Raw genomic sequence first — 13,016 nt, forward strand, 5'->3', positions numbered from 1 at the left:
TGTTAGATTTGTGTACCTTTACCAGGTGAGGGACAGGTATGTTAGACTTGTGTACCTTTACCAGGTGAGGGACAGGTGTGTTACTTTTCTGTACCTTTAACAGGTGACCAGGGACCAAATAGACTCATATCAGCATGTTGATGTGTTGAAATAAAAAAAAAAACCAGGACCCTTGTCTGGTCCAACTTCACCTCATCAGGTTCTACTGACGTTAGAGCCTCAACAGGTGGTGAAATGTGACCAGAGACTGGATTCTAGTAGAACCATGGATCCATCCATAGATAGACACTGACAGGAAATTTCTGGACCAACACCAGCCCAGTTGTTGGAGTTTTTTTTTTTTCTTCTATTTTTCGGGCCAAATTGAAAACTATGTCCTCTGCTGGAGTCATTCAATCCCTGTGATCTGTCTCAACCAAATCTGAGAGAGTGCTGCGACATGTTTCCTGAAATCTGTCTGAATAAACACGCTGAAGACATTTTAAAGCAGGTCTGAGACAGTCACACAGGTGTGTTCTACCTGCACACAGTCTCTGTGGAACCAGCTGGTGTGGCAGGACGGACACTTGAGAACGGAGAAGGAGAGGACGGGGTCGATGGAGTCCAGACAGATGGAGCAGGACTGAGGCAGGCTGATGTCCAAACCTCCACACAGGGACTGAGCCGGACTGTGATCCGGACAGTAAGACCTGGACACAGAGAGACGGGGGTCTGGACCACATTCAGCTTCTCTGGTTGGAGTCGGCTGATGTGGTCTGATTACACACTGGTTCGTATCGATCAAGAAGAACCAGAACTGATTAGGAACAAACACGACTTGTAGTAAAAGTGGAGATCTTGGTGACTGAAATGCATTTGTTTATGTTTTATGTTCAGCTAACCCTCTGAAACCCAAAAACTCATCAGCAGTCTTTTTAAAATGCTAAAATGACAACATTTATCAGCCAGAAACCGTAAAAACAGGACGACTCATCAGATTGTCTCATTTCCTTTGACTGACTGTGTGGTTCTCTCAGTACATCCACCAAATCTGAGGTTAATGCTTACGCTGACAGTTTAATACTTAGAAAAATGTTGGTCATGTGGATTCCAGGTTGTTTATATTTTTGCAAAATAAAATATCAAAAAAATGCAACTTTTTTTAAACAATGTCTGTCATTCTAACAGAGTCCTGCTGACAGAAGATGTCTCTGAGCTCCTCCTTAATGTGGTTCTGGTTCCACAGAGCTGCAGGACTTTATGTTGAAACATGAACCTCAGTGAAGGAACAGGAGACAGAAAGCCTTCTGAGTTTAGAGGGTGAAACAACTGAAAACGCACGTTCAAAGCACTAAAAGTCTTCTGCAAAAAGCTGTTTACATTATTGAACAGTTAGCTATCGGCCAGACGCAGCTCAGAGAATTGAAGGTGACTACTGGAAGCTTCTGTCCTCGTCTCTGGTTGCAGTTGGAGCTCAGAAAAAACTCTGACAATAAACAGGTAGATGTTAGTCAGAACTCACGGGAAAAGTCCAGTAAACTGAGAGACAAACATCTGTTTCCTCCCGCAGGGAAAGTGAACCATCTTCCTGCAGCTTCTGACGTTGCAGCCGACACAAGCTCCCTTCTTCTTACAGACGCAGCACGACTGCAGCACAGTAAACAAACAACAAACAAACAAACAAACAAACAAACAAACAGTAAACACACAGAAGGCCTGCTCATACAGATCATGTTCATCGGTTTCACTCCTGACTGAGTTTTGTTTGCACTCGTTCATCTAAAGCTCTAAAGGTTTTGAGGTAAAACACGTTGAACTCACCAGTCGAGCCGAGCGTCGGATCTCCTGTTTGATGTCGTCCACCAGGAAGCCGAAGATGCCTTCGTTCTCTTCTCCTCGCTGGTAAACTCCACAAGACGTAAGCTGATAGACACATGATTGTGATAAAACACATTCTAAATATCAGATCCATCATAAAGTCATAAAGACACTGAAGCATGTTTCCATCAAACGAACTGGCTTTGATCATCTGAGAAACATAAAGGATGTATTGAGTCTCACAGGACAGAATAATCTGCACCTATTTAACGATAATAACCTGATTTATACAGCACAGTGCTTCGACAGACAACACAAAGCAGGATGTACAGAAGTCAACAACCCTCAACAACAACATAGAGAATTAAGTTAACGTTATAAATTTACCCAACCAGTCTAAATATTAAGGTTCAAACCTAAAATACCAAATCTGGACAATCATTTCAGCCATTTTAAAACGCTTTCTTGATAGTAGGCTGATTATTTCTGCAGTTTGGAAAGTTGGTTAAACAAAACTGGCTTCTTGATATTGGAGTTTGTAAAGTCTGACGGATATTTTTCACTGTTTTCTGAATTTAAAGAACCCAACAAGAAGTCAGACACATACAAGGTGCGATCAGAGACTGCACCTGGAAAAGGTGAAAGCAGAGTTTGGTCTTCGTTTCTGTTGCTTAAATGAAATGAATGAACAAATGGACACAGCTTCTGTAACTGGTGGCTTCAGAATAGTTTCATAATTTATCTCTCATGTTCTATTTTATTCTTAAGGCTCTGATTATATCGTAATATAAACAATGATTATAAAATAATAGTTATTAATTTAATTCCTCTTAAGTAGGTTAACAAGTTTTTCTATTTTGTATTTATTTTATTTACTTTTTAACAGCCTGTCTGATTTGTTTTTGATGTTTTATTCGTATTGTGGCATGCACTCGTCTCCCAACACGGTTTTATTGCTTTATGCGTTCGCTGTAAATCCTCTGAGTGACTTTCTACCTGCATGACAGCTGCTGTATGAAGCAAAGAACTCGTATAAACTCACCAAACAGAAGTAGTGGACGGACAGCTTGTGCTCTTTGAGAGTCACTTTTTCCCCGAACAAGGCCGGATCATCGTCACTGAACCTGCACAGAGCACAGCCTGGAAACAAAACACAGTCATTCATTCATTCATTCATTCATTCATTCAGACTAAAGAACAGTTTATACACAAGAGCTGTCGTTGCCCTGAACGCCGCAAATTCCCATTAACCATTCTTCAATGTAAAACAGAAAAATCTCTGTTCATACTCCTAGTGCAAGAATTTCTTGAATGCAATATCCCAGCTGGTTTTTATTTTTTATTCAGATTTTTTATTCTATACTCTATTTTTTTTTTATATTCTTCATCGGCGTAACGGCCGCAGCAGTGACGGTTGTTAAAGTGATCATTTAACTCACAGTCCTCCTTGATGCTGTCGCCCTGCAACTTTCCCGTCTTCTTCTTCATCACGTTGGCGTCGATCGATCCTGCAAGAGCAAAACCTTCAGTAAACAATGTGCAGTCTGCGATGATTAATCTGGTAGTTATCGACTAAAATTAATCATCACCAACTCTCTTCTTAATTGGTTAAACAGTTTGTTTTAAACAAAAACAGTCTCAATTTTTTGATTGCAGCTTCTAAAATGTAAACATTTTCTGCTTTCTTTGCTCCTCTGTGAGCGTAAACTGAATATCTTTGAACAAAACAAGACGTTTTTCGTAACCAAACAACCAATCACTTCATCCAGAAAATAACCGACGATAAAAACAGCGGTTCATTTTTGTATCAGCAGCATCATCGTCTGTCTGTTTTCTGGTTTTAAAGCACAGATGTGACAGATTTACTGGTTCCAGCTTCTTAAATGTGAAGATTTAAACTTGATATTATATTGAACCCAAGACATCACAAACCACAAAGAGCATTTTTCACCACTTTGTAATATCGCAGAGGAAAATTTTTTTTAAAAAAGTTTGTAGTTCATGATGTAATCTAATCTGACATTCAGTTTGCTTAATGTACAGGTTTACACCGGAATTAACACAATTTATGAATTTGTATATATGTGTATATATATAAATATAAACTGTTGCCTCGCAGCAAGAAGGTTGCCGGTTCGCGTCCCGGTGGGGGCACCGGAATCTTTCTGCGTGGAGTTTGCATGTTCTCCCCGTGCAGCGTGGGTTCTCTCCGGGTTCTCCGTCTTCCTCCCACAAGGTCCAAAAACATGCTGAGGTTATTTGGTGATTCTAAATTGTCCGTAGGTGTGAAAGTGAGTGTGCTTGGTTGTCTGTCTCTAAGTGTGGCCCTGCGATAGACTGGCGACCTGTCCAGGGTGTCCCCTGCCTTCGCCCTAAGTCAGCTGGGACAGGCTCCAGCCCCCCCGCGACCCTCGTGAGGATTAAGCGGTGTATAGATAATGGATGGATATAAATATAACAGTCAGGAATCAAATCAAGTTATTCTGATGCATTTATAACATTTTACTGCAGGAGCTATGATCACTTCTTCAGAGGAGGAAAACTGCATTATAGGAGCTGAACCGGTCCTTTCAAGCTATTTCAACCCATAAAACGACCCGATTGGTGATCATGTGGACACAGAGCAGGTGAATGGATGCAGAGACACGAGGAGGATCTATACAGCTGGCATGGACTGTGTGTTTAGGGTCATCGCAGGAACCCTGAGGAGGTTCATCCAGTCGAGCACGAAGCCAGGGCTTGTTCAGGTCCGCTCCGGTGCAGGCTCCACTGTGAGGACAGCTCTACTAAGAGGACAGCTCTACTAGGAGGACAGCTCCACTGTGAGGACAGTGTGAATGCGTTTATATGGTTTTAATTTATGTACTAAACTTTTGTTTATTGTCATTTTTGTTTCATTCACACCTACGGACAATTTAGAATCACCAATTAACCTCAACATGTTTCTGGACTGTGGGAGGAAGCTGGAGAACCCGAAGAGAACCCACGCTGCACGGGGAGAACATGGAGACTCCACGCAGGAAGATCCCGGGTGTCCTCACCGGGACGCCAACCAGCGACCTTCTAGCTGTGAGGCGACGGTGCTAACCACCGAGACACCTGCAGCACCTCCTTGTTACAGATGATTAAAAATATTCTAATAAATTCAAAGGTGATCGCTAAACTACCAGAATTAAAAATGAGAGAAAAAGCAATGTAATAATAAAAAAATCCTCCATGCTTTTAAACAGAAATAGATTTTGGCAGTCCGGGGTGGGTGACACTTCTGAACCACATGATCCCAAAAAATGATTTGAAGTGGCCTGTTTCTCCCTAAGTCAAAGAAACAGAGTTTAAAATAATTAATCATTACTACCCTCTGAAGAAGCGGTTTAAGTGTGAGGCAGAGCTATGTTTGTGTTTTTCATGGAGATGGTAGAGAAACATTAGAGCACTTGTTTTTTTTCTTGCCCATTTTCTTTAAAATTTTGGAAAGAAGTTATTACTTGGATCAAAACAGGTCATGACATTGTTCTGGATCCTCTGCAAACATTGTTGTATGTTGAAGCAATCCCTGAAAAATACCAAAAACTTGTCAGTATTGTTTTTATTTTAGGCAAATATCATATCCACAGTAAAAAAATGGAAGAACTGTCTGCCCTCCACTGTTGGGTTCAGAAAAGAACTGAGGAATTATTTTCAGTGTTTAGAACTCTTGTCGGAAAGAAACCCATCGATATGCAGCCTGCTCAGTATGATGTGATGTTACTGCAGCCCACTTTTGTTGTTATTTCTGTTTACTGCGTTTTATACTCTTCACTTGACCATGTATGTGCACTAGTGATTTTCCTACAAGGCTTTGTATCATTGCTGTTGTTTAAGAAAGTCTTTGAAAAAAATATTTTTATTTTTATTTTTTTTAAAAAGAGCCTGCACCAGAACTGACTTGACTGTGGAGGCCTGCAGGCAGGTGCCTTGTCTACACCTACAGGCTACTGCTAAGCTTCAGATTAACTGGTGATGTTCAGTAAGCAGCTCTTACAGCAGTAATGTAGATCGTAGCTGACTGTGCCGACGCCTGTTCAAAAAAACACAAACGTCATTAAACTCTTGCAAAATGTTCTTGCTGTCAGCTTTAACACTGGCTCCACTTATCGCGCTGTAGTGAGTCAAGGCTGTTCAGCCTACAAGTAAAACACATGGTTTGAAGCGAGCTTCACCCGGTGGAATGGAAACATCGCTGAGCCGCGGTGGAGTACGACAGTCTGACCAGATTAACTAGTGACAGGATGTGACGTCAGTCCGACGGTGAGACAGAAACCAGGTTCACTGACAATGTTTGCTGTATTTATCCTCCAGATGTTTGCAGATTCGTCCCGACCAGACCTGTCTGTGGGTCAAGATAAAGATACGACACGAAGAAGACCTCGCTGACAAAAGTCAACATCACTCATTAATAAGGTCTATATCCATGTCAATATCATCTACAGACAGCAAAACCAAACATGCTGATAAAAAATAAAAAAAACTCATATTTTTCAAGTCCGATGAGAGGATTCGGTACCATGTGGTCCAGATGTAAAAGTACGAGTTCAGTGTTTTACGCATTGTGCCACCAATCAGCTCGACTAGGATCCTTCTCATTCCTATATATCTTTTCCATTATTCAGGAAACACACCCAGATTAACTGATGATAGTCACAACTTAACACAGACACACACTGCCTGTTTAATAACGACACACAAAACATATTATCTTACCGAACAAAACCCACAACATAGAACCGTGTTGTGTTGTGTGTCAGTCTGTGCATTCAGACTCAGAGATCCAGAGCAGAATGTGAAGCTTAACTCGGGTTTGTTCACTGAAGCACACACAGCAGCCTCCCACCACAACAACACGCAGCACAGCATCAGTTTGGTTTGATTAAATTGAACGTGTTTCTAAGAAGTGACAGAAAAACACATCGCTTGACATGACTGGTGACGGAGGACTGGACATGTTTGTAGTGTTTTCTCAGTGAGTAGTTCTGACAACGTGGCCTCAGTTTGTTCTGATGATTCTATCAAACCAAACTCATGTTCTGCTGCGTGTGTTTTAGTGAACAAACCCGAATTAAGCCTGAAGTTCTGCTCCGTATCTCTGGATGTTAAGTTGTGACTATCACCTGTTGATCTGAGTAATAACCTGGTGTTAAACATCTGGCTGGATGGAAACGATCTCTATGGATGAAATGGGTCACGAATGAGAAGGATCCTAATGGAGCTGATCGGTGGCACAATGAGTTAAACACAGAACTCGTATTTCTACATCTGGATGACATGATTTTGAATCCTCTCATTGGACTTGAAAAATACACGTTTTTTATTTTGGTCAGCATGTTTGGTTTTGCTGTCTGTAGATGATACTGACATGGATATAGGCTTTACTAACGTTTACTTTTGTCGGTGAGGTCTTCTCCATCTTTATCTTCACACACACACACAGGTCTGGTCGGGATGAATCTGCAAACATCTGGAGGGTAAATACAGCAAACATCTCCAGTTAACCTGGATCACCTTCCTTCTATCCTCTGCAACTTTTGATGTTTGTGAATTTAAATGAGACAGCATGAGGAGGCTCTTATTTCCAGATATTTTTGTCAAAACCGAAAAGAAAAGTACAGCAGAAATCTGACTTTTAGAGACTAACTTGTCAAGTTGTTTATTTCCTGGTCAGGGGTCCTGAGTAGCCACGCCTACCAAACATCTGTCACTAGTATCACTCGTTAACAGATCACTGGTTAGTCTGGAGCAGCTAGCTCCTACAGCTAGCGGGAAGGATTAAACCGACATAAACGGTGTGTAGCGTCACTATAGAGGCATCCAGTCACAGTTTAATGTTTTAAATCTGACCGTAGAACAACACAACGACGTGTATCAGGAGAGAAACCCGAACAAGCTGCGCAGCAAAGCCGCTCTTTAACCACAAAGTCCGTTTCAGTGTCAAACGTTACAGACGTTCAAACGTCAAAGAAGAAACGTCGAAATTAAACTTTTCCTGAAAAGAAAGAACGTTTTTCTGTGAACTTACTTTACGTCCAGGAGTGAAACGCGTCAGTTTTCCGACATTTTTCTGGGTCTATTCCGTTTGTTTGGATTAACTTCAGACTAACGTACACTTTTAAATTTCCCTCTTTCAAAACAAAAAGCTGCTCCGCCTCCTTTCCTTCTTCTTCTACTGCGGATAAAATCGCTGCTGCTTCTTCTTCTACGTTATTCCTCCAGCTGGCCGCTGCAGCGCCCCCTGATGGCTCGTACTGGCACTATTATTCTTAATACACAGTAAGTTCGTATATTGTCCCTTCCAGAGGCTCACTTTAATTTTAATATACATAAACATACATCATATTATATATTCTTTTATTAAATATGCTAGTTAATTAATATATCATTGCATAATTTTAATAAAACGTGTCACATTTTTCAGCATCTCATGACTTTATATATTCATTTGTCATAGAATATCTCTTGAATAATTCGTAAAACAGGCGTCGTAATTTATTTATTATGTCGCATTGTTTAGCAAAATGTTAATTGTTCATAAATGTTATATTTTCATACATAATATATCATGGGTTTCACATATTGTCACAAACAACGCCATATTTTCATAAAATATAAATATTTTTTAAAATAAAAATGTGTCCCAAAATGAGTCATATATTTATATGCTATGTTTCCAGAAACTATGTGAAAGAGTTAATGAAATGCCATATTTTATTAGTTATGCCACATTTTCATATATGCCATATTTTAGATTATATAAAAATATGTCCTACAAATATTTCACATATGTAATATTTTCATATAATACATACTTTTTTTATCTATGTATTTTTTCATAAGATATGTTACATTATTTTAAAGTGTAACTTTTTTTATTGTCATATTTTTTAAGCATTTCAAAGATTTTATAAAATGTCACATTGAAAAATAAATTGTCAAATAACTAATAAATATTTAATATTTTTTCATTAAAATAAAATAAAATACGTCAAATACCTTAATAAAATCCAGCATATGTCATAGGTTTTCTAAAAAAATATGCACATGTCAAATTTTGAGGCTACTCTCATAAAAAAAGAAAAAAACTGAGAAACTGGGAAATATTCACATGTGAGGAGCTGATATTTCAAATTTTTTTTATTTTTTCCATTTACAGCACAGCTGAATGAGAAAATAAAAAATGTAGACTCACAAATAATAGATGTGGATTAACGACAGTGAAAGCATTAAGAGGTTAAAAGCTGATGAAATAATTAAAACACTGATTAAAGCATTTTAAAATGGTAAAACTAATGAACCAACTTCAGCAAGATCAGCTGGAAAGGGGGAAAAGATGAAAATAGAACCGCGAGCTGCCATAAAAATGCTGTGTATGAGTGTGTTTGGTCTGTTGGAGGCTCATGAAGCAGGAATCATCTGTCAACACGTTTCACTCCGACTGTTTCCACCGCAGCGACCCTCTGACTTCATCTGCTGCTGTTTGTGCAGCGTCACGGGGGAAGGGCGGTGCCCGCAGGTAGGAGCACCAGCAGCGGCCGCAGCTCCAGCACCCGCCCGGAGCCGCGCACACAGGAGGCACTGTGCTCCAGAGACACGCACGGATCTGCGCGCAGGACTGGAAGCAGAGAAACAGGGAAGTTGGAGCGTCAGTGCGCGGAGGGAAGCATGTTCAGCTGGGCCAAACAGGAGCAGGGCGGCCGCAACAAGGAGGGCGAGATGTACCAGACGGTGACCGAGGGGCTGCAGACCCTCTACACCAAGAAGCTGCTGCCGCTGGAGGAGAACTACCTCTTCCATGACTTCCACTCTCCGGCCCTGGAGCCGGCAGACTTCCAGAGCAAACCCATGGTGCTGCTGGTCGGCCAGTACTCCACCGGGAAGACCACTTTCATCAGGTAACCTTCACCTGCGGAACCGTCATCAGCTGTAGAGAGGGCGGGAAGCGCTGGAAGCTGCTGCGTGTGGTTAAAAACACCTTTATTAGGCAATTTATCACCTCTGGTGGCCCATCATGCCGGACCTCATACTAAAAACCCCAAATTTAAGACTCTCTTGCTTTCATATGAAGGCGAAGAAGTCGCACAGACTAGTGTAATATCTCAAGCTGATGTGTGGAGTCTTGTGGCAAATTCGGCTGAAATAAAATCCACTAAATCTTGTCAGTGTTTCTGGTCAAATAGAACTTCATGTTTTAGTTGCAGCGTCCAGAATGTTGCAATCTGACGAAGCGCGGCAACAGAAGCAGCACAGACAACCTGAAATATCAGTGAAACAGCAAACAGCCTGGTGTCTTAGGTTTGTGCCGAATTCAAGACTGTTCCCTGAATTTAGTGGAAAAAAGTCTAAAGTCTGTCTTTACATTGAGAAAAAGTTAAAATCGTAAATAAGACACTTTTTCAGTGGAGTTTGGCTTGAGTTTCTCTTCTCTTTGCGTGACTTAACCTTGGTAAGCTTTGTTGTGAAAGCGTTTAATTCAGTTTATGGGTGTTACTGGAAGGATTTTGAACCAGTCGCCCCTCAGGCACAACTGCTGAGGCTCATGGGAGCTGTAGTTGTGACTGCGTGGTGCTTTGAATGATTCTTTCCTCTGTGCTGTGTAACAGATCTGCCATTGTACTGTGACTTTATTCTGTGGCTCCATGAAGTCTCCTGTGTTTGTGTTGTTAAATCAGATCTGAAGGTGGATTTACTGATGTGTTGTCTGTATCCGGTTAAAACAATTCAGTAAAAGAAATCAACTAAGATAAGCAGGTGAAAGAGTGATTAGAGAATCCCATTAATTCACATTATAGGAGAGTTCAGACCTGATTCAAGGTCACATTCACGAGGATAAAAGTGTCTTAAAACGGGGCGAGTCGGGAGAAACTCCTAAAAATAAACAGTGCGTCAGTCTGAGTGATTCACAGCGAAGTAGAGAAGAAGAAAAGGGAAGTTGGAGGACCAGAGGGGTCCTGAGCTGCAGGAACCTTCATCATTCAGTCAGAACCTGCAGGAAATTCACCAGGTTTTGGAAAAAACAACAATCATGACGTTTTAAAAGCACATTTTTACTGTTTAACAAAGATTCAGCAGATTGTTTATGTGCAGCAGGAAAATCAAATAAATTCATAAAAACAGCAAGAAAATATTGAAATGAATGTGCAGAGGAGCAAAATCAGCAAATACAAAAAGAAAAACTGGGTTTGACTGTTAATTAACTGAATTATCTGAGTGAATGTGAGACTTAGTTTAAAAATAGGATCTGGAATTTGCTTGATATTGATGAAGAACATATAAATTATGACTGACTGACAGCTCAGCAGATAATTAATCAGTGATCACTGCTGGATTATTTTCTTCAGCTAGAAAAACTACGAATAATTGCAAACTTTGAGCATCAAACTGTTTATTTTCTGCATCAGTGTCAGGCCTTTGCTTCTTCTTTCATGGTTTCATTGAAGGGAACAGATGCAGGTTTTCTGAATGTTCAGAGAGTCCTAAAAACACATCAACACCGCTAAAGAGGAAGCTTGAATTGAGGAACTTTTGCTGTCATTCAGGAGGACTGTTGGTGCTTCAGGAATCAGAATAAAACACACTTTTGTTCCCCGGTTTGTTTCCCTGTAAAGCAGGTTGAGTTTAGCAGCATATGTCAGTGTGCTAAGCCATTTGAATGTGCCCTAAACAGTTTAAAAACAACATATAATACAAATAAAATTGTCAAATTTTGAATTGAAAAAGTGGAAAAATGTAAAGATTTTAGGATTATTTTGTAGTTAAATACAAATACAAGTCTGGACCAGAGTGTACTGAACACGTAAAAGCGGTTCATTGATTAGAAGCAGTGGAATAAAACAATAACCTTTATGTTGCTGCCTTCAGGACAAACTGGGGGATTTAAAGCCCCCATTGATGCTGGACTTTATGGATTCAGCCACAGGAGGCGGAGCCAGTTAGACTTGAACCAATCAGAGCTGCTTTAAACTGATGAGTCATCCTTACATAATTGTAGTTCTATTTCTGTCTCCTGGCTGTAGTTTAATGGAGCTGCAGGCAGGAAACATCAGCATCACCATTTGCACCGTTTCATTAATGACCTGCTCGCTACTTCCTGATTACGTCACTCCGGTGACACGGCTGTGACATCACTCCCCGTTTTGGCGAGTCATTTAAGGCTGATCTGGCTGATGGAGCTTCAGCTGATGATGTGGAGGATGTGGATGCTCACTGTGTGCCAGACTTCATGGGAAATTCAGTCAATTTAAGGCCCTTTGTTTGGAAACAAAGAGGCTCATTTACTGAAACTCACGTGTGGAGCACATGAAAGCAGCCTCAGGAGGAGTTCTGGCCTCGTTAAAGCCAACCAGCAGCTCTGTGGTTAAAGCTCTTTGACTCTTCTCTAGCAGGAGATGGTGAACAAGTGGAAGTTATGTCATGACAACAACATGTGGTTCAGTTCAGTTCAAGAGGCTTCGTTTGTCCTCTAAAGGCCAGAAGTCAGAATTCCAAGTGAGTTTTTGCAGCTGATGCTAACAACAGCTTCCACAAACTGATTCTGCTGCACTGAAGAGCCGATAAATACTGATTATGTTCTGCTGCTCATTATTGTATATGTGACTGTCTCACCAGACTCCATTCAAATATCTGCTAATTTATGGTCAGTTTTCATGAAGGTGAATGCTGACGGTGAAGACTGATGAATTCTCTTTGAGCTGCAGTTTCTGGGTGTTTTTCACACTTGAACCCAGTTTCAGTTTTTGCAGATAAAGTTTGTGTCTTTAAAAACACATTTCCAGTTGTTTCACCCCCTGAACTGAACCAGTCTCTGGGTGTTTTTCTTTGGAGAGAACTCAGAGACGTCTGCTGTCAGCAGGACTCAGTCAGAACGATGGAGACCAGAGAGAAGAAGCAAGTTTCTTGGATTATTTATTTCACAAAAATTGAAAACAACTGGAATCAACATGTCTAACACTATAAAACATTTAGGCTCCACACACTATAGATATTGAACTATTTATATTTTTAGTTAACTTCCGTCTTTGCTCTGTGGAAACACTGCCTGCAGTTCACCAGAAGCTCTGAGTCAGTCGTGGCTTCACGGTTGAGCTCAGAATGAGTCTAGTTGCTGCAAATGTTTATTAAACAAGACGTGTTGAACAGTTTTAATGAAATATCACCGTTTTGAGCTTAAATTCAACCATTTTTTCTGAGCT

At 40.6% G+C, this 13,016-nt stretch overlaps 2 protein-coding genes across 2 annotated transcripts in view; one reads left to right on the plus strand and one right to left on the minus strand.

Moving 5' to 3' along the window:
• Positions 1-7,908, minus strand: part of g2e3 (G2/M-phase specific E3 ubiquitin protein ligase) — an 11,831-nt gene extending 3,923 nt beyond the window's left edge. The window contains exons 1-6 of the mRNA XM_008277128.1: positions 7,850-7,908; positions 3,237-3,305; positions 2,840-2,937; positions 1,801-1,902; positions 1,502-1,626; positions 521-689 (exon numbers count right to left, since the gene is read on the minus strand). Of these exons, the coding sequence (XP_008275350.1) occupies positions 521-689; positions 1,502-1,626; positions 1,801-1,902; positions 2,840-2,937; positions 3,237-3,285 (543 nt within the window). The 5' untranslated portion in view covers positions 3,286-3,305; positions 7,850-7,908. The remainder of the gene's footprint in view (positions 1-520; positions 690-1,501; positions 1,627-1,800; positions 1,903-2,839; positions 2,938-3,236; positions 3,306-7,849) is intronic.
• Positions 7,909-9,376: 1,468 nt separating this feature from the next.
• Positions 9,377-13,016, plus strand: part of ehd4 (EH-domain containing 4) — a 41,079-nt gene continuing 37,439 nt past the window's right edge. The window contains exon 1 of the mRNA XM_008277137.1: positions 9,377-9,719. Within this exon, the coding sequence (XP_008275359.1) occupies positions 9,490-9,719 (230 nt within the window). The 5' untranslated portion in view covers positions 9,377-9,489. The remainder of the gene's footprint in view (positions 9,720-13,016) is intronic.

This window comes from Stegastes partitus, unplaced genomic scaffold (genome assembly GCF_000690725.1).
Source record: "Stegastes partitus isolate 25-593 unplaced genomic scaffold, Stegastes_partitus-1.0.2 Scaffold89, whole genome shotgun sequence".
Classification (NCBI taxonomy): domain Eukaryota; kingdom Metazoa; phylum Chordata; class Actinopteri; family Pomacentridae; genus Stegastes; species Stegastes partitus.